Source organism: Calliopsis andreniformis, chromosome 10 (genome assembly GCF_051401765.1).
Source record: "Calliopsis andreniformis isolate RMS-2024a chromosome 10, iyCalAndr_principal, whole genome shotgun sequence".
NCBI lineage: Eukaryota > Metazoa > Arthropoda > Insecta > Hymenoptera > Andrenidae > Calliopsis > Calliopsis andreniformis.
The window spans coordinates 7,308,474-7,328,718 of record NC_135071.1 but is presented as its reverse complement, the minus strand read 5'-3'; the positions used below and the strand labels follow the sequence as shown (position 1 = coordinate 7,328,718).

Genomic DNA, 20,245 nt, shown 5'->3' with positions numbered 1-20,245 from the left:
TAAATTGTTCAAAATTGAAAATTTGAATATTTGAATTTAAGTATTTGCGGATTTAAAAATTTCAGAGTTTGAAATTTGAAAGAGAAGAATTTGAAAAATTAAGGGTTTGCATTACGAATATCGAAAATTTGAAAATATTAAAATTTGAATAATTGAAGCTTTATATTTTAAATATATAAAAATTCAGAAATTTTGAATAATTGTAAACTTAAAATTTAAATATTTGAAAAAGTGGATTTTTATTATTTTTACATACTTGACAATCTCAAAATTGAGAAGTTTGAGGATTTGAAAATTTCAAATCATTCATATCGGCCAAATAATATTGATCTATTAATAGTAAGATCTAAACTCAGATTAAAATTTGAAAATGGAGTCCGTGGTTTCAGCTTATTGTTTAATTAAAATAATAATATACCATAAACCCATATAATTATTGAGCACTACACATGAAATGGAAAGACAAAAAGCGGTTATAACGATCGCTGCATGATCGTCGAGGTGGAAATGAGTACTTCCGGAAATGACGTAGCAACCTGCTTCGCTCCCTACATGGAACGTGACCGGAAATCAACCCTCCAAGATAATAAACGAAAGAGAAGTATGAAAAACAAAAGGGAGGAAAGGGAAGGAACTTACCCCTTGCAAAGGGAAGCAATTTCACGAAATTACGAAATTATCGATGACTGTCAGATCGAGCACTTTACTGTCATCACCGGCGCCACGTAGACTTCCGGTTCAACATAATTACTTTACGTTAAAATAATCAAAATTGTTAATCATGCATAACTACACAATAAAAATCTGTGAAGCAAATAACACGTAAATCGAAGAGGGTCATCGCATAATCAATTTTAAAAAAGTTTTATTCAGTGTCAATCATGAATTAGTGAGAATATAAAAGCTCTTGTTTCCAGTAAAACTGTTTATTGCGACGGGTACCAGTCGATGAGTGTAAAGGTATTTTATCTGTGTACTTTCATCTGAATTTATTATGAATAATGAAGCAACTAAGTTCTAACAATTTCTAATTACGTATACATTTTGTGTAATTTCTTATTTATTAGTTAAGTGATAGTTTTAGGGAATTTAAAGTGGGGTATGTAGTGTTTAATATAATATAATAAACAATAAAATTTTAGTTCATCCTGGATAGTGAAATTGCAGAAAATTAACAACCAAAATGGAGGCAGTGGGAGTAATATCGGCTTACTGGCAAACAGCCCTTACCTACTCATTGATTTTTATCACTACTATTTTACTCGCTGCCTACATTTATATCGAACAATCACGGATAGTTCGCATGGGAAATAAACTGCCAGGTACGCGAGCTCAGAAAAAATATATTTATGAAACTATAAGACATAACGTTGTTTAGAGAATTATAAAATAAAGAAATATAATTTCCTTCAACTTTAGTGAAGATATTCAGACATTCTATTTATCCTCAGGACCAAAGAGAGTACCGTTTCTAGGAAATGCACTCATCATAGCGAACTTGCATCCCAACAAAATTATGTATAAACTACTTGAGTATGATATATTTGGTCCTGTAGTTCGAGGCTTCCTAGGGAAGAAGTTAGTAGTCTTCCTGTATCATCCTCGAGATATCGAAATCATTCTTAGCAGCACGGTTCACATCGATAAGGCTCCAGAATACAGGTAATATTTCTGATTAAAAAATGTATCTTATATTTACCTATGTTTTTTTTTTACTTTTTACTTAATGATTATATTTTAAAACGAATATCTTTAGTATAATACAATTTCGTTTGATTCTACCTACTAATGACGTACGTTCATATTAATTTTAGTGATGATTTTAAAGTACCAAAGTGTAACACCGGCATGTCAATAATTTTCTCGTTCTTTGTTTTATTTATTTTTTTCTTCTGTTTTATTATCTATTTTATATAATTAAATCAACGAATTGAAGTACAAGTCCAAAATTAGCCATTTGCAAATAGTCTCCAAATTGTATCTAGACCCCAGAGTCAAAACATATTACGACGCACAGAAAAGAACGAATTTAATATACTCTGGTTCTGGAGTCCAGATATATAAAATGACAAAACTACACGTTGGACTCAAACATCTCAAAATATGGTTTTTGGACTTATACTGTTCTTCGACTTACCGACTCAATTCCTTTTTGTATATAAAATTTGACAGATTTTTCAAGCCTTGGTTAGGAGATGGCTTACTCATAAGCACAGGTGAAAAATGGCGGTCTCACAGGAAGATCATAGCACCCACGTTTCATTTGAATATACTAAAAACGTTCGTTCCATTATTTTATGAAAATGGCAGAGACTTAGTGATACGACTACGCGATCAAGTGGGAAAAGAATTCGATTGCCACGATTATTTGTCGGCAGTTACTGTTGATATTTTATTGGAAACTGCGATGGGTTTGAGGGAGACTGAGAAACATAAAACTGGATACGATTATGCTATGGCAGTGATGAAGTAAGTGTTAAAATTCTTCTTTTGTTATGAATCTAAAATATTTACACTTTGAGAGTTCGAGTATTGACTTTGGAAACCTGGGTATATGAAGTAATTTAAGTACCTGAATATTTGTAAATTTAAATATCTGAAAATTTTAGTACTTAAAAACTTAAAAATCCAGAAAGTTAAATATTTGAAAATTTGTATTATTTATTTGAAAGATTATCAATTTTGAAAATTTGACAAATTGAGTGAAGTTAAAAATTAAAAAGTATGAAAATTTGAACATTTAATATCTTGCAAATAAAAAAATGTAAAAGTCTGAATATCTGAAAATTTAAAAATTCGATCAATTCTAATATCATCATAGAATGTGCGATATCATTCATCGAAGACAGTACCACGCAAACCTGCGGTTTGACTTCCTCTTCAAATTCACAAAGTTCGCGAGTGAGCAGGAAAAATTGCTAAACACCATCCATAGCTTAACTTCACGAGTGATCCAGAAGAAAAAGGAAGATGCCTATAAGAAAATCTGCTCCAACACTAATGAAGATCAGAAAAATCAAACACAAGTACCTTTCGACACAGAAAAGAGTACGAAAATGCACTATGTTCGAGATGACCTTGATGATCTAGACGAAAACGATGTCGGTGAGAAGAAGAGACTAGCCTTTTTGGACCTCCTGTTGGAACTTTCAAAAAATGGCGCAAAACTCACTGATGATGAGATTAAGGAGGAAGTTGACACCATAATGTTTGAGGTAAGAGAAAAATAGATAAAAATAACGGATACATTATTCAAACAATGAATTATCCAGCATTTTTCAAAAAGTTTTCATTTACTTAAATTTAAGAATATTATAGATTATCTTATCCATGAATAAAATTGAAAAAAAATGGTATTCTTTTTATTGTTAGTTCCAAACTCTTTTTGACGAACTTTTATGTTGCACAAACTGCATCTTGTGGTTATTAGCGACGACGTTTACAGGTAGGAATAATATGACTGTTAGAATTTATTAGAGAGTGAAGAATATTTTAGAACCAAAATAACTTTAGATATTTGTTTGTTATTGTTGAGATTATTGTTTAGAGTTTATTTCATTTGAAATTTAGTATGCACGAAATTATGCACATTTAGAACAGTTCAAAAGGATATGTTCTACTGAAATTGTGGAGCTGCAAAATGTATCATAAATTTGGGGGTCAAATTTGTGACCACTATTATACTTAATATACATACGATCTAATAAAGATAAATTAAAAATTTGCATATATTAATAAATTCCAGGGTCATGATACTACGGCTGCAGGTTCCAGCTTTGTTCTTTGTCTTCTTGGCATTCATCAGGATGTTCAGGTGAGAAAAATATTTAAACAAAATACAAAAAGAGCTTGAGGAATTTAATTTATTAAACTAATAAATTAATTTCTGATTTCTCATTTCAACGACCATAAGTAAGCTATTATGTCTCTGCGATCTGTTGGGTTCTTGATGCCATTGAATACCATTCTGGTTCCGGGGATAAACTTTCTGGGGAATTCCAAATACTCGTTCATCGTGCTCTCGTCCCACTTGACGCCTTTTGATTTCATGGAGTCGGTATAGCTGAATCCTGGACTAGCTAAGTTTTTTCAAAATGGCGAATAATTCGGTTCAGAATAATAAATACAAATGGGGAGTAGAGGCATCCAGATATCTCTGAATGTCTCTGGCTCTGGAGCCGGATTAAGATTCTGTGTGATACGAAATAGGCAACAATTGATGACACTCTTTATGTGGAAAAGGGTGAATGAGGAAGAAGAGGGTAGGGGGGAGGGGTACTAGATATACTAGAACATTTCTTACATTTTGAAAGGATTTTATAAAGGATAACTGTTTTCAAACCCTGATTTAAAGTAAACAAAATTTTTGTCTTAAGTGTTTGCAGAAATTTATTTTAGTACACGAAAAAATAAGGCCCTTTAAAGGGTGAGGCACAGGGTTATAAACCCTTTAGCCCCCCTTCTCTTCACTACTACTTATGACCTGGAGATATCTTAAGATAAATTACACGTTATTTATTTATATACTTTCAATGTGGCTAATTTTATTTGTCTTAGAAAATTTTATGTATTTAAAGATTCGAAGAAGTTAATAGAATTTATTTCATAGAACTTTTGTTTAACGCAGAAACTATAACTGTTATACTATACATTAAAAATAATTTGATGATTGTGAACGATTTTAATTACAAATAAGCATTGTAAATGATTAGAATTTTGTTGCTCGTTGACAATAATTAAATAATTGTTCTATTTTGTTAATTGTCCTATCAGTCTAAAGTAAATAAGTACGAATTAACTGTAATGTTAATCAAAATTAACGTTAATCAAAAATAACAAGAGAAATATTTATCTTCTTCCAAATATTTTTAAGCTACACTAAAAATATTTCTTCGAATATCCACTTCTTTTGACTTGAAAAATGTTTTTATTATAAATATAAAAATATAAAAAATATAAATATTAAATTTATATATAGTAGTGCTGGACGTATCGGTCCGGAATTCTCCCGGGTTTACGGTCCATTTCTATCCCCACCAATTCTTGGAAGTGACATCCCCGAATAACACACGACAAACCAAGTAGCCCATAACGAACCTTAATGACCTCGCTACCCCCTGTCGAGTATCCGTGCATACTCATTGATATAAGTGCAAGTGTCTCACTTGCATTTGGTATTTCTCACTCTACCTTCACACTCGCTCCAATGAAAGCAAGCCCAAGAAAAAAGCATTTGGGTGTTCCTAGAATTAGAACCAACTTTGATAATGGTTCAGGTATGGTCCTGACCTACGGCCCATTAAATGGGCATCACTGTAAATATTTATTTCCCGAAGCCAAATATAAAATTTAAAAATTTTTAATTAAATAGTTTCCGAGATAGTAATAAAAAAATGTCGGTACTATAGATGAAATTTTGGGTATACAGACGTTACTAATATAATTGCTTAAGCTTAAGATGTGACCGTACAACAGACGTAGCTAACGCGGTAGTCATTTCGCTCGTCGCCTGCTGTTTATGCGTATACTTTACGATTGCAACTAAAGTCATGCCTTATTTTACCTTTGTCCACTGGGTCAACTTAAACCTACTGGGTTCTTATGGAGTGTTGGGTTGCCTGGGTGATGTTTTCTATGTTATTACGCATTAAGGATCCTTCGGATCCACGGAATGCCCAAGTATGGTACACATTAACATGATCAACTTCGACAAGTTCATCAATACATATTTCGAATTTTGCATTATCCTCAAATTGAGTCATCATTGAGTAGCGAATGAAATGACTATCACACGACTACGTCTATATACGCAGTCACATCTTTGTATGCATACGTCAAAGGCGATGTAGTAGTTACCCCAAGTTAAAATTTTATATTTTGAACCATCCCTGCCCCCCCCCCCCCCCCCCAATTTTGAATACTTTGAAATGAAATTCTATTCAAATACTAATTGTCCATTAAATATTCTAAATCATAGTTTGATTTCAATAAATTAGGTATATATATGCTATATCAAGAAAATAAAATATAACCTAAAATTACGAATTTAGAGAAAGCAAATGTTTTCATAATACTTTTTTAAAATAGTATTTTGGCCATTAGTGACACTCGAATTTTCCGAGGTTATTGCATATAATCTGCATGATTTTGATTACTAAATAAATGTTATATTAATGATTAACGAAAACTTCAATTTATATAAATAGTGAAACGCGAGACCTAGTCAGATAATAATTTTTTAACATAAATTGCCTAAAAATTGAGATATAAATACTTAAAATACATACTACCACATGTTTTGCCCATGATACCGAAAAGGTTCGGGCCTACTTTGTGTCTGCCATCCTTATTCGCTGTATGACACATTGCACACATTCGTACGAATAACGTCTTCCCCTTAGCTACGTCTCCCATTTTTACAATAAAATTTACTAATTCTAAAGTTGAAGGTTATACTACCTATTTACGTAATCGTCGAATATCAGACAAGTGCCGTTTCTATCGATTGACATTTATCGAATACAACATTGTTCGAAATTTTGAAAACACACTAAATTGGATAGATTCATTTGTATGTTTGAAAAAGTTACTATTACACAACACTTTTTACTCTACATATGTTTACAGAACAAAATAAACAACCATTTTTAATTAAGATATCTTTAACTTTTTAATGATCACGTAACACGACTTTGCCTCAAGTTTTCTCTTGATTTAAGTACTTGGTGTGAGATTCTACCGAGTTTCTTGATTCTGTTTCTAACTTTGCAATAGACAACTCGATTTGTATATTGTATTCGTGAATTAAAATTGAGAAGAAAGAAATTTTAGATAATGTGAGGATAAATTTAATTATAAATTGTTAATAGTGTTCATAATTATGCTGCAGGAACGAGTGTACCAGGAGTTGAATGAGATTTTCAAAGAATCAAATCGACCTTGCACGTTTCAAGACACTTTAGAAATGAAATATCTAGAAAGGGTAATTTTTGAAACTCTGAGACTCTTTCCGCCAGTGCCAGCAATTGCAAGATTACTCAAAGAGGATGTGAAACTTGGTAAACCTTCAAACTTGAATTAATATTCACCGACTTGTGTATATATATCATAATTATTTTAGTGTTAAGAGTGTCTCACTTAAACACAAATTCTTTTTAATAAAAATTTGAGAAAGATAAAAAGATTGTAGTTTGAAGCAGATAAAAAGTATTTGAACACGGATTGCTACGTAGACCGTAATTTTAATGTTGAAGGTTTCTCACTAAACCAAGGATTATATACACTTGTATATATGTTCATTAAAAAATTGATAAAATTTAAAAACTGGATAAAACTGAAATAGAACTAAAAATTTGTTACAGTGACGAATAACTACATAGTGCCTAAGGGTAGCACAGTTTTAATTACTCCCTTCAGAGTCCATCGGTTAGAGGAATTTTACCCGAACCCCGAAAAATTCGATCCAGATAACTTTTTACCAGAGCGAATGCAGAACAGACATTATTATTCCTTCATTCCCTTCAGTGCAGGACCTAGGCAAGTATTTAATAAATAATTTGTTCCGTTTCGAAACTTAATTTCTGCTTAACAATTTTTTGTAATTGTAATAATAACAATGTGATAACGACAAATTTGAGCAACAAATCCTATATCATTTTAAAAATTTAATCAATATTCTAAGTTCAAATTCATCTTCCTTATCTTTGTTATAATAACAAATTCTTATGGCACAAGAAATTAATTTATCAATCCTGTACCTATAAACTTATATCCATTATTGTAATTTATTGTTTTCTATTTAACTGAAATTTCATTTAATAAAACATCTATTAAAATAATTAATGATTGTTCGTAGATCCTGCGTGGGAAGGAAGTACGCCATGTTAAAGTTGAAGGTCTTATTATCGACAATCCTCCGGAACTACAGGATCCTGTCCGATCTCACAGAAAAGGACTTCCGGCTGAAGGTTGACATTATTCTTAAGAGGGTAGACGGCTTCCGAATAAAAATCGAGCCACGAAACAAGAGCAGCGAAGAGATTCGCGCTTAAAACGGGTTCCCGAAAATGACCTCTTACAAATGAACTTCTTATATTACCGCAGCAATTGTTATATAAGGAACTTTTATATGAAAACCAATCTTTTCTGAAAGAAAGGTGGTTTTAATACCCTCGGTATAAAAACGCAATTTTATGGTGAAACAAGTTACATAATCTATTTAATGTCGAAAATTGATAGGTTATATATTGAAATGTTCATTGAATGATAAGAAGTATAAGAAACGAAGTTGATAGTAAAAGGCAAAAAATAGTAGATAAAAATAATATAAAATAGTGTGCACAGAATTTTTGGTGCTACAAAAAAAAAAACAAAATTAAAGAAGAAAAGATTTAATCATAAACTCTAGTTTGAAATTAAAATTAAGATATAGGTGATTGATAGTTATAAGTATTATAAAAAGTAATGAAAATTCGTTTGAAAAAAATATATACCTATATCTAATCTTGGAAATTGAAGTGTTACAAAATTGCTATCTTATTTAATAGATAAGCATACTTATTTAAATAAAACGTATACATGTACTTTAATAATAGTCTATAATATTATATAATGAACTACAACAGTAGTAATTTTCAAAGAATAAACTAAACATATAGTGTACAAACTTCAAGAACAACGTCTAACTTTTCACGCTTCCTTACATGTAAAAAACAACTTTTACCTATAAAAAAAATACCAATACAGATACGAGAAATTGAGGTTCTACTTAATTCATATTCTTTATTATCATCTTTAGTAATATTTACAACAATTTGGGTATAAAACATATAATTTAAATAATCATACCATTTAAGTACCTACTATATACAGTTAACTACAATATTTCGTTAAAAATTAGTAATCGTAGATCTTCAAAGTATTTCGTCTCAATCAGCTCCTTGCAAAATATTTCACTCCAAATTTGTAACATATTCTACGCGATATATACAGAAGGATTAAGATTCTGTGTGATGAAAAAAACAGAGTTTCCTAAATTCAAGAAGAAAATGTTAATCTAAGAGAGGTGCATATCGAATAGGTTTAAAAAATTATTGAGATATCATATTTCAGGCTGTCCTACGTATAATTTCCTATGGAGAAAAGTATTCTGCAAAGGCCCCGTCAAAAGATATTTCATTCGATCTCTGCCCAAGAAGCTAGATCCAAATAGGTGTGAGAGCTTCCTCTTCTCTTAGTTCACTGAGAGGGGACCGGAACTTTGACCGGCAATTTTATTCTTCTGTTCCCTCCTCCTTGACAGATCCACTGAAAGGAACTGTACTGCCCAGGGAATAACGAACAGGATATTCATAAATATAAGAGCGAATTGACAGACTACGAAGCTGTTGGTCCAGTCCTTCATGAAGCCTAAAAACCATCATTCACAATTATATAAAAGCTACATTTTCAAATTGGATATTTAACACCTTGAAGAATCAATAATCTAAACAGTTTGTATACTATTTAAAGTTTCCTTCAATTTATTTTTTTTTTTTTGCTAGTATAAAATATTTCGAAAATTTAAAGATTTCGAAGTTTAAATAAGTATTTGAAAATTTGGAAATTTTCGGCTTCTAAAAGTTTGTAAATTTGAAAATCTAAATGTCCTATGGATGAATATTTCATAGTAACTATTTTTTTATTTTTCGTTAAATTAGCACCGTATTTAGACAGCACCCAATCACTTGGGTATATCTGTAGTTAGGTGTCTCAGAGTCTATTGTACCTCAATTGAAATATTAGAACTTTATGGACATATATGTATAGTAATGTGTAATACTCACCAACAAGTGGCCCAAATAGTATAGAAATCATGCCACTAATGGCACCAAATATCCCATAAGCAGAAGCGAATTTCTCAATACTGACATCTTCTATGATAACCAACGGTTGAGGCACAAGTAGCCATGATCTAACTATCCCAATGACTGCTATCATCACAAGCGTGCCCGTAAGTGTGTCGTTATATAATAAATATCCTAGACAAATAAAATTTACAAGCTTTATTACTAAATAATCAAATCTCTTAATGTATAAAAGTGACGAAATGTTTGTTTCTTATTTATTTATAAACTATCCATTTAATATTCATAACTTTCTTCTAAAATTATTTAAATGAATCTGTCTTATTTTTAAAATTTGATATATTTTGTGATTAGTGTTCAAGAAATAAAAATTGATGGTCTTCTAATTTTTCTCAAACTACCTGACGAACGTCGATGGTCGATGGGTTGAGGAGGCTTTAGGAACTCTTTACCCGAATTTATTATGTATCAGCTCTTGAACTAGAATTTTTTAGTACCTCCTTTGCTACAATTCAATTCTAATTCAAACTTATTTCCACTTTCTTTTTAGCTATCAATTTTATATGAAATCTGTACAATAGATAATCGTCAGCATTTAATGAAGCTTTTTTCCGCCATCTAATCAAAGATTTATAAGATTTGTTTTCCAGTTTATCAAAATATGGTTTGTTTAATATACTAACCAATTTTAGCAAACGCCATGCAAATCATGGCAACGAAGAATATGTATTTTGCTTTGACTGTGAACAAGAGACTGAAAATTGCAAGCAGAATCCTGGACACAACTTCAGCGGTAGCGCAGATAGTGATCGCCAAAGCTGCATGACTTTTTGTGAAGCCATTGTTAGTCATCATCAATGGTAGCAAACAGGAGAATGTAAAATCACTCGACAAGACAAAACTGACGCCCAGGCAAATATTTAAGAAACCACAGTTCTTCAGCAGTGACATTTCGAGGAAGCCTCCAAAGATCTCCCTGCATAATTCAAAATACATTTTTTAATAACATTTGTGATTTTTACTATGTTTTACTACTTTGCACACAATAAATCTATCTCTTCAATGTGATCAGGAACTTCTTTCGGCATTTTATACACACTAACAATTTAATTAAAACGCTGATAGGTGTGACCAGTAATTTGAAAGATAGTTATGGAAAAACTATAATGGAAGATAATTGTATGATTAAATCAATCATAGATTGATTATGGGTTAGTAGAAACGTACGTACGTTATCTCAGATTTCCTAAGACAGTCATCTTCTTGCATAGAAACCTGAACACCTTTCTCTGTTCGTTTCTCTTTCGATTTTTCAAACTGATGTTTGATGTCTGCGAAACCTCCGATTCCTGTCACCAAATTTGCCAAACTCGACGAAGACAACGTCGACATGCGTCTCGTTAAGAGCTCACGCATCGACCCAGATCTTTTCCTATGATAAACTCTGTCCTCAAGCTCGGAAATGGAAGCCACCCTTTGCACAGGTTCCTAAATTTCAATAAAGAAAGATTAGACCCTACAATGTTTGTCTTATCTTCCTAAAAATGATAGGAGAGAGTGAGGACAAAAGAAACGGCGTCGTGAAAGTAATTTCCAAAAAATTTCTTTTACACAATTATATGTGTATAATAATATTTTTTTTATTTCATCAGAGTTGAGCAGTAACGCAAGCTGAATTTGTGCTACTCCTATTTTTGTCATGGTTGAGTTCACTTTTCTTGAAAAGAATTCGCGAATTCATTGGTGCAATTTTCATTAATATGAAATGAAATTTGAAAAGCTACCTTTAGTGTTTCAATAAGAAGAGGGACGTGTTTCCCGCTTTCATGTTTGAGGCTTGTCAAACTGCTCCACCTCGTTTTCGGTGGTGCATGAGTGAAATCATTCGCGCAATGATTCGATGACAAGCTGTATAATCGTTCTCGCCTTTGGCGTGCTCTTTCTTCGCGAACCTCTTCAGGTTTCTTCGCGTGCCACTCTACAGGGTGCATCATCGTCATTCCAACGATGCAATGTAAACTCATTGCACCCGTTATCAATGCTGTGCCTACCGAATTAAGAAAACAATATTATAATTATTGTTTCTCAAAATAATAATAATTTTAATATCCTCTACTGAAATTGAATCAAACAACATACCACGTTTTTGTAAGCAACTTACAATGTTTTGCTAATAAGAGAATTTTCTCACCTCGAAATCCATATGCCTTCATCAACTTCTCTATACAAATAGGGTACGCAATGCCACCCATGCCAACAATAACTTGAGCTGCACTCATTACCTGAAAGGCAAAGGTTTCTCTAAAAAATCAAGAATATAAGTATCTTGCAAAACACTGGCCATCGGCCTCGCATTTACGTACTGGCGCCCTTTTCTTCACAAAATAGGCGTTAAAGTTTGTGTTGCAAATAGTGATGATTAGACCGAGACCCATTCCCTGAAGGAAGTTCAAAAAGGCCATTTCATAGACATTGGTGACAAACGCTAGACCAACATTCGGCACTGAGAATAATATCGCTCCGAAAACGCCTACTGGCCTCATGGCGTATTTTTTCAGTAGCGTGTTAGTCATCAAACCTGTTTCAAATTTTGAATATTATTTTTTCTACAATGGAAAACTTATTTTTATTTTATACAAAATATTATTTTTATCCAAAAGTAGCTAAGATTTTAATGTAATTATTTATCGAAACAACGAGGCAAAACAGTGTACAGTAATCTTCCTGCAACAACAATCTATCGTATGTACTATCCATTAGTTTGAATTTTGCGTCACATAGTTTAAACTTCACCCTAAATTTCAAAAATAAGATTCCAGGTTGCATTTAATTAACGATGTGAGGTTTCTAAAAAATAATCTCTCAAAAAATGATTGTGTCTCCTCGCCAAAAGATTTGCAGAATAGTATTTTTTTATAATTTTATGTCATTTGTTTGTAGAAATACAAACTTTTTAAAATCTAGAAATTTTAAATATTGTTCGGGTTTATGTTTGCGACTATACATATAGATTTATGTATTTGCGAAATAGTAGTTTGCTCGTTATAGAGATAGATAATTTACTGTGGACTCACATCGTTATCTACCATTAAAATTTTCGGGAACATTATTTTTCTACAAAGATATAACGCACCGTCATTCTTATCTAATTCTCGCGGAGCCAAAGGAGATTTAGACGAACAACTGTTTGTCATCCGACGGTATACGTAATTAAATTTTACCTTTGGAAGTGTGTAATTAGGAATAATGTTCCGAGTACTTAACTAAGGCACGATTATAGCAAGTCAGAAAAGATTTATGCTACTAAAACCCGGTAGCAAAACATGTTTCCGCAAATAAAAAATTCCATTCTAAAAAGTAAGTAGTGAGTTAAAAAAAGTATGTACCATTATTCTCTGTTTTTCACGTTTAGTTTAGCATGTAAGACTATCCAAAACTATCGAGAACAATTCTTATTAAGTGAAATAACCGTACAGATTTTACTACAAAGGAATATACAATATTCAAATGAAGAATATCACTTTAATTTAAAAGCAAATTTTGTATAGAATAATGTATGAAAATTATTTTCTTTAATAACAATGTTTATAGTTAACAAAATGTGGATTACAACAAGTTATAATACTTTTTAGAATAGGGAACCATCTATAAAAAAAAATGTTAATGTCAATGATATAATAATTAGTACAATATGTATTACAGTGTAGTAATGATTACATAAGTATGAGTGAGGTGTTTTTGTCCAAATGAAATTCAAGATAACGTCGCATTGCCTTTAGGAAGGCCATACACAGGATGTTTAACAACAGGTGTCAGAAATTTTAAGGAATTCTGCATATAAAAATTGAACAAAAATAAAAATAGACAAAATTGCGTTTGAAGTTTCGTAGTTATTAAAACATCTAAAAGTCGCACAAAATATGACTGACTAGGGATTTATTCTACTGCCATCCTGCATTAGAGATTTCAGCATGCAGTATCACGCCTTGAAGTTTTTGAATTCTAAAATTTAGAACGTAACTCTGTATCTCCCTACTTCGAAACTTTCATATAGAATAAATAATTACAAAATTTAATATAACTACTGTAAATCCTGTAAACCTACAATTTTTCTAATTACTATTTTCTACATAAAAACTCGAAAGTGTTCTCCAACTACAATTGTTTCTCTTAAATTTCGAGCAAATTAATTATTCAATAAAAAATTCTTCGCCATTATAGCACATCAAATAAATTTCAGTAGCACTGGAGTGTAAGAACGACTTGACATTGGGATAATTCAATTAAATCGCTGCATCTGAAGCGTGTTTACTATTATGATCGTGGAGCACCTGTTATCAGCAGCAGCATTCACTGAAAACTGTACACAAACGTATGAAAACGGAGGACGAAATTACTCAATGACGCGTTATCGGTGTTATGTTCATTTCAAAGGATACACCGAGGAACAAATATACCAATGACTATATCAAACGTAAATACGTCGAGAAAACGCAACCATTCTCACGCTGGTTATTTCCGCACATTTCGAGAATTATATTTCATTTCTGACAACAGGGTCATTATCAGAGGATGAATTTGGGTTAATAAAACCTCCAATCTGGTTTTTAATTACTGCAATCTATTTTATGCATATTTACATATTTACATATGCATAAACTCACATTTCCTGACGTTAAGTAGGGATGCAGAAAGAACATTTTCAAGTGCAATATTATAATTTTTCTGAGTTATTCCGGGGGAAAAGTCGTTTTCAAAATTTAGAAAATTCTTAATTCAATATTTTCGAATATTTTGTCTAATGGAATACAATATTATTTAATACTTGCACGTACCTATGGTGATTTTTTTGTTAGAGGAAGGATATTTATAAAATATTGAACTTTATAAATTCAAAACAATTTGTTCATAAAGGCATTACTCACAAAGTAAATAAATCATTACTTTGTTATACGAAAATTCGAAAATCGGATAAAATCGAAATAGTTTTGTAGACTCTTATTCATGTATACATTAAATAACGTATTTATAGGTTAACAAGTAGTAGAAGAAGAAACAGTTCTTATCAAGTTATGCACTTTAGAAAACATGTTATGCACTCACCAGCCATAGAAAATGTGACCATGAAAACGGAATTAAAAAGTGTCATTGCTGTACCCGCTTGGCCTGTGGCTTCCAGAAAATCACCGAAAATGATTGCAAACGACGACGTTGGTCCAAAAGTTGTAATCTGCAAGAATAAGTTAAAATGTATAAATCGGTACTTTGACATAGAGTGGTGGGATGTATATGTGAAATATTGTTATAAAATCGATAATAATTGTCAAAATAAAACAAAACTTATTACTTTTATAAAAGCTCTCTTAAAGAATCAAAATATTGAAGATATTGCTATTTAATTTTATTTGTATAATTGGACTTGCTCTCAAGTAGATAATATAGTGACAATCTGACTAAGGATCAACTGTTATTATTTTTTGTACTTTTATTCTTGTCCTAAAAAAAATTTGTAAGAAAACTTACAAGTTGAGAAAAGTTAACAATTAGCAGTATTTCAATTTTGCCCTTACAAACAAAATTATTGACGTATTATCTTCCTGATAAAGTAAACTTTAATATATAATTATTATAAATTTTTCACTTCAAGAGAATAAAAAATTTATTCTGTACTATTTTCGTTCTTCATTTTAGCCTGCATTTTCATATCATTTTTAAAAGGCAAACAGAATAAAGTAAAATTTTGCAAAAACTTCAGATAATTGAAAAGAAAATCGAAGAAGGTTATTAAAACGATTCATCAATTATGTAAAGCGCAGCAGCATTGAAATTTCACGTTCCAATATTTCATTCGCTTGGTGAACTCCAGTGCCAAATTTACATTAATAACTTAACAGCAATTAGATTAATTAATTAAAAATTAAAAAATTTGTAATGTTTTGACGTATTAAAATTTATCATAAACGAAGTGTGCTTAAAATCTTGTTGGTACTTACAAATCCTATTTTCTTGCAATATTATATAGAATACTAATGTTATACACTAGTAATTAATGTTACTAGTTAATCAATAATACCTACTTATTTTATAAAAAATATTTATATTTAAAGATGTGCTATTTGAACAGTTTTTAAGCATCTAGAATAAAACCCACGATAAAAAAATAACACTAACATAATTTAATGTTTAAACAGTTACATAGACATCCTCACACTTGTGAGAATGTATACGTACTTACAGTGTTTTGTTTATTATGAGCTTATAGCCCACCACAGACAAGCTCATAAACTTCAACTCAACTGCTAGTAACTCACTTAATATATTACTTTCAATAAGATAAATAAGTTATCCAATTTATCTCCACCAAAAAAGAAAAAAAATTGAAACATACGTGACACAGAGCTTGAAAACACGAACTCAAATAATTCCTAAATAGTGTGAATATAAGTACAAACGAGCTCACAAACGCTATAAGCTTCGGTTCAAGTATCCATCATTATACGTTCGTCGTTAAAAAATGTTAAAAGCCTATAACGAGAAAACACTATAAATATAATGAATCACTTTTATGGTAAAAATATTTTTCAAACTTTAAGCTTATTTGCAAAGTTAGTCTTTGATAGATGATATATGGTACGGTTCCCAAACATACCCTCCGTTATAAAATCGTCATCAAAAAGTTTCATGTTCTCAAAAATTAGACAATCAATCATGTTTGTGTTAAAAATATTGTTTGAATTTTGATGTTTCTCATTTATTTATTAAACGGACCCTGTGTGTTATCAATTAGCCCTGTGATGTATTTATTACTATTAAATTATGTATAGTAACTAAGTAATAGTACTAACAAATACTAAAATCATAGCCATGGCAACTATCCATCCCCATCCACCATCCGGTGCTAAATCCTCCAGCGTGATTTCGTCCTCTACCGTTTCTTCCTCTTTCATTTTATAAGCTGTTAACGCGTTGTTTTGCAGCTTCTTTTCTTCCTCCATGAAAATACTGGTAGTTGGCACCGTGGTCGTTCCATTAGCTTTGGCCACCGTCATGTCTTTGTATCTACATGCATAGAAAGTACTCGATACAGAAGATTTGCATCACTTCTCCTTTTCTTTGACTGCATCTCGCAATATTAAATATTTTGCGATCACAATGTCACTAAATATCAATAATTCATTTATACATGATACAAATAGCACTGGTATTGGTCTAATGATCTGGATGACCAAAAATTGTACAAACGAACAGTTGAATAACACCTCTAAGCACTCATATTTTCAAAAATATTGCAAAAAATTGATTTCTAATGGTAATTCAAATTTTTAAGATAGTTGATAGTAAGATAAAATGAAATGGTGATGATTATGAAGAAATGAATGATGAACTTATTTTCTGAGATCACAGAAAGAGACAGACCTACTCTCGAAACACCCACGTTCTCAAAAGTGTCACACAAAGTGATATCTGATGAAAATTTGAATTTCAGGAATTTTTTGATCAAATATAAATGAGAGATGCAATGTTTATGAACAAGTCAATGGTGAACTTACTTTCGTGGGTCAAAGGAAGAGGCAGGAAGCTCGCCAGTGGTATGTTTCGTTTAAATGGCAGAGAAAAAGTGATTTTAATTAATTAACTTGCTACCGTCTGCGACAGTACAGTGAATGGTTGGCTAAGCGAGACAGAGCTGGAGCAATTTCGGAGAGTCTCTTATCTCTGTACACAATGACAGCGTACCGTGTACGTATTCTTAACGAGAATGAAATATTGTCAGCGTAACATCTGGTATTAGAAAATCAGTCGAGAGAAAAGACCGGGTTGTAAATAGAGTTTCGAAACGTTTTGTGTAGAACTGATTAAGACGGTACAGTGTATAATAACTAAGTGAGAATGATGGGATGTCTCAATGATATTTATTCTGACTTCATATATACAAATCTCTTTGTATGTCTAGTAAAAAGAATTCGTGAAGGTCATACATGATAGTGGGCTAATAAAGTCTTAAGGCAGTCATACTATGTAGACAACCGAAAACATAGCGTATCTTTGAATTTTGTAGAAGGAAAACTATTTGAGTGATTGATTTGAAACTTCACACATTAGTTTATATATGTCATATCATATTGTGCAATTTTGTTCATACAAAAATACTAAGTAATAACAGAGTTGTAACTCGCTGCGTAGGTGTTAAAAAAACTACGTTTGGCAGGATCGTGTTGTATCCAGTGATCTGAAACAAAAAACCCAGACATATAATTAATCTACACGGTCAGAGCTAGAGTATAAACTAGGATTTTTAAGATATCATATCATTAACATACTTTTTTCATGCGCCAAAGTAAATTTCAGCAAAAAATATACACTTTTTATACTTGTTTTGCAATTTTTAATTGTGTTTAAAAATTCTAGTTTATAGTCTAGTTCTAATCGTATAGCTTAATTATACGTTCGGTTTTTTTTGTTTCGGATCACTGGATACACCACAATCTTGCCAAACATTGCTTTTATTTAATACTTACTTGGCGAGCTACGACTTCCTTATTATTTAGTATTTTTGTATGAACAAAATTGCACAATATGATATTACACATATAAACTAATGTGTGAAGTTTCAAGTGAATCACTCAAATAGTTTTCCGTCTACAAAATTTCAGAGATACGTTATGTTTTCGGTCCATGTAATCACCTTAAATGCTTGAATTTCTGAACAGGGTGGAACTATTTGAAATTAAAAGAAAGGTATCCCTGTGTAGAAAAATTATAGAGCTATTATTTTCTTAATTAAATAGGTAATAAAAAGGTGCCCTGCTGGATGATAACATTATGTAATTGAAAGTTACTTCCTTTTGTGATCATAACATAATTACTAATAAAACCTGAAAGTAAGTGAATAAGAAGGATTAAACAATTTAGAAACTTAAATATTGTTCATTCCAAAGTTTAAAGATTGCAATATAGTAGAATAATAGAATATTCCAATAATATACCATATTCGAGATTTTGACTATAATTTGAGCAGGAGAAAAATATTTTGAAATAAGAATATATACATATATTTGTTTAGAAGAGTATTCTTGCGAACTCATCCTGCATGTAATTAATAACTAAAACTTCAATAGATATCTGTGTATAGCTACAGCATCTACAGCTACACCAATAATGAAACACAGAAGTTCTTATTGCATATCTGTCAACTGTTCGAAATCAGTGAGATTATTCAATGCATATGAAGGCGATTTCGTTTGCACATAGTTCGGCTCATGATAATCACTAAATGATATTTGGAAAGGATATCCTATGCACGCTAAATTATCGAGCGTGTCGAACCATTGACTGCTTGATGAAAGAAACTATATTTGTATTTAAAATTTTTAAATTTTGGAAATTAGAATGATTGATAATTGAAGGATGTCATGTTTAAGTTTTTCCTAATTTGAATACTCGAAACTTTTTTAGACAATAAATTTGAAGATTCAAGAGTTTGAACATTTGAGAATTAGAATATATGTCAAATTTGATTTTTCTTAGGTTTGAATATTGGAAATTTCTAATAATTAGAAACTATTGAAAGCATATGTCAAATTCGAAAAAATTTGGAACTTGATGTCAGAAGTTATGACTTCAAAAGTTTGAATGCTTGACAAGTTTTAATCGTGCTTGTGTATAGTAAGTGTTTTCAGAAACAAGATAATAATTTAAACACAAAATACATATGAATTTAAAATATATTTACAATCATATCAATTTTGTAAAATAGTGGAACTTTTATTAAAATGCTTATGATACAATTCGTACATCAACAAATTTACTACACAGCAGAAAGACAGATTGCCTACTTTCAGGAGTCTTATGTCTGAAATTGCGTTATCACCAACAGGATACAGATTTCTTGAATGTTATTACTAATAGTGTGTTTAGACCAAGTAAACGAATGCTCATTTATCCTACATTAAAAGAATTCGAGTATCCTAGCATTCTTTCATTCATTTGTCGATTTTATTCATTCATTAATAATTGAATTGTCCTGAAATGTGAAAAGAACGAGCATTCGTCCGCTTGGTCTAAACGCACCACAAGAGTAATTGTTCAGATTACTAGTTTTCACCAACTTAGCTATTATTTTATTTTATAATCTTGTTATCTGCCGGAGAACATAACAAATTTATTACAGTCTTTATCACAATTATCAAAAATTCGACTCACAACTACATGTGTCACATAACATTTATTTTTCCAATTATATACATTTTTCTAACGCCAAATCGTATTACTTATTATATTTCATTCTACTCAAAATGTTCAGAACAAAATTTATAAAAAATGTATTCACAATATCTAATACATATAAGCCTGTTTTCTTTTTGTAACTGTGTTAACAAAAATATTTTGGTCACAGGTGT

General features: G+C 31.1%; 3 protein-coding genes across 3 annotated transcripts; 1 reads left to right on the top strand and 2 right to left on the bottom strand.

Moving 5' to 3' along the window:
- Positions 1–1,183: 1,183 nt before the first annotated feature.
- LOC143185024 (cytochrome P450 4g15-like) lies at positions 1,184–8,051 on the top strand. The gene is made up of 8 exons (XM_076387712.1): positions 1,184–1,322; positions 1,452–1,662; positions 2,173–2,469; positions 2,822–3,215; positions 3,746–3,814; positions 6,890–7,058; positions 7,362–7,536; positions 7,856–8,051. The coding sequence occupies exons 1-8, from the start codon at positions 1,184–1,186 to the stop codon at positions 8,049–8,051; spliced, it is 1,650 nt and encodes a 549-aa protein (XP_076243827.1).
- Positions 3,895–6,414, bottom strand: LOC143185026 (cytochrome c iso-1/iso-2). The gene is made up of 2 exons (XM_076387714.1): positions 6,288–6,414; positions 3,895–4,079 (listed from the first exon to the last, which is right to left on the bottom strand). The coding sequence occupies exons 1-2, from the start codon at positions 6,412–6,414 to the stop codon at positions 3,895–3,897; spliced, it is 312 nt and encodes a 103-aa protein (XP_076243829.1).
- Positions 8,052–9,232: 1,181 nt separating the features above from the next.
- On the bottom strand, positions 9,233–16,894 carry LOC143185023 (uncharacterized). The gene is made up of 9 exons (XM_076387711.1): positions 16,691–16,894; positions 14,949–15,075; positions 12,209–12,423; positions 12,037–12,127; positions 11,630–11,892; positions 11,077–11,333; positions 10,529–10,821; positions 9,825–10,019; positions 9,233–9,408 (listed from the first exon to the last, which is right to left on the bottom strand). The coding sequence occupies exons 1-9, from the start codon at positions 16,892–16,894 to the stop codon at positions 9,233–9,235; spliced, it is 1,821 nt and encodes a 606-aa protein (XP_076243826.1).
- Positions 16,895–20,245: the final 3,351 nt, after the last annotated feature.

Bases quoted from the DNA above. Each gene is read 5' to 3' on its own strand.
- LOC143185024 (XM_076387712.1), top strand. From the start codon at position 1,184: ATGGAGGCAGTGGGAGTAATATCGGCTTACTGGCAAACAGCCCTTACC. The intron at 3,216-3,745 runs GTAAGAGAAAAA...AATAAATTCCAG, and splicing joins TTGACACCATAATGTTTGAG to GGTCATGATACTACGGCTGC. The intron at 7,537-7,855 runs GCAAGTATTTAA...GATTGTTCGTAG, and splicing joins CCCTTCAGTGCAGGACCTAG to ATCCTGCGTGGGAAGGAAGT.
- LOC143185026 (XM_076387714.1), bottom strand. From the start codon at position 6,414: ATGGGAGACGTAGCTAAGGGGAAGACGTTATTCGTACGAATGTGTGCA. The intron at 4,080-6,287 runs GTATGTATTTTA...GAAAAAACTTAG, and splicing joins CATGGGCAAAACATGTGGTA to CTAGTCCAGGATTCAGCTAT.
- LOC143185023 (XM_076387711.1), bottom strand. From the start codon at position 16,894: ATGACGGTGGCCAAAGCTAATGGAACGACCACGGTGCCAACTACCAGT. The intron at 11,893-12,036 runs GTGAGAAAATTC...TTAATTCGGTAG, and splicing joins GAAGGCATATGGATTTCGAG to GCACAGCATTGATAACGGGT. The intron at 11,334-11,629 runs GTAGCTTTTCAA...ATTGAAATTTAG, and splicing joins TTCTTATTGAAACACTAAAG to GAACCTGTGCAAAGGGTGGC.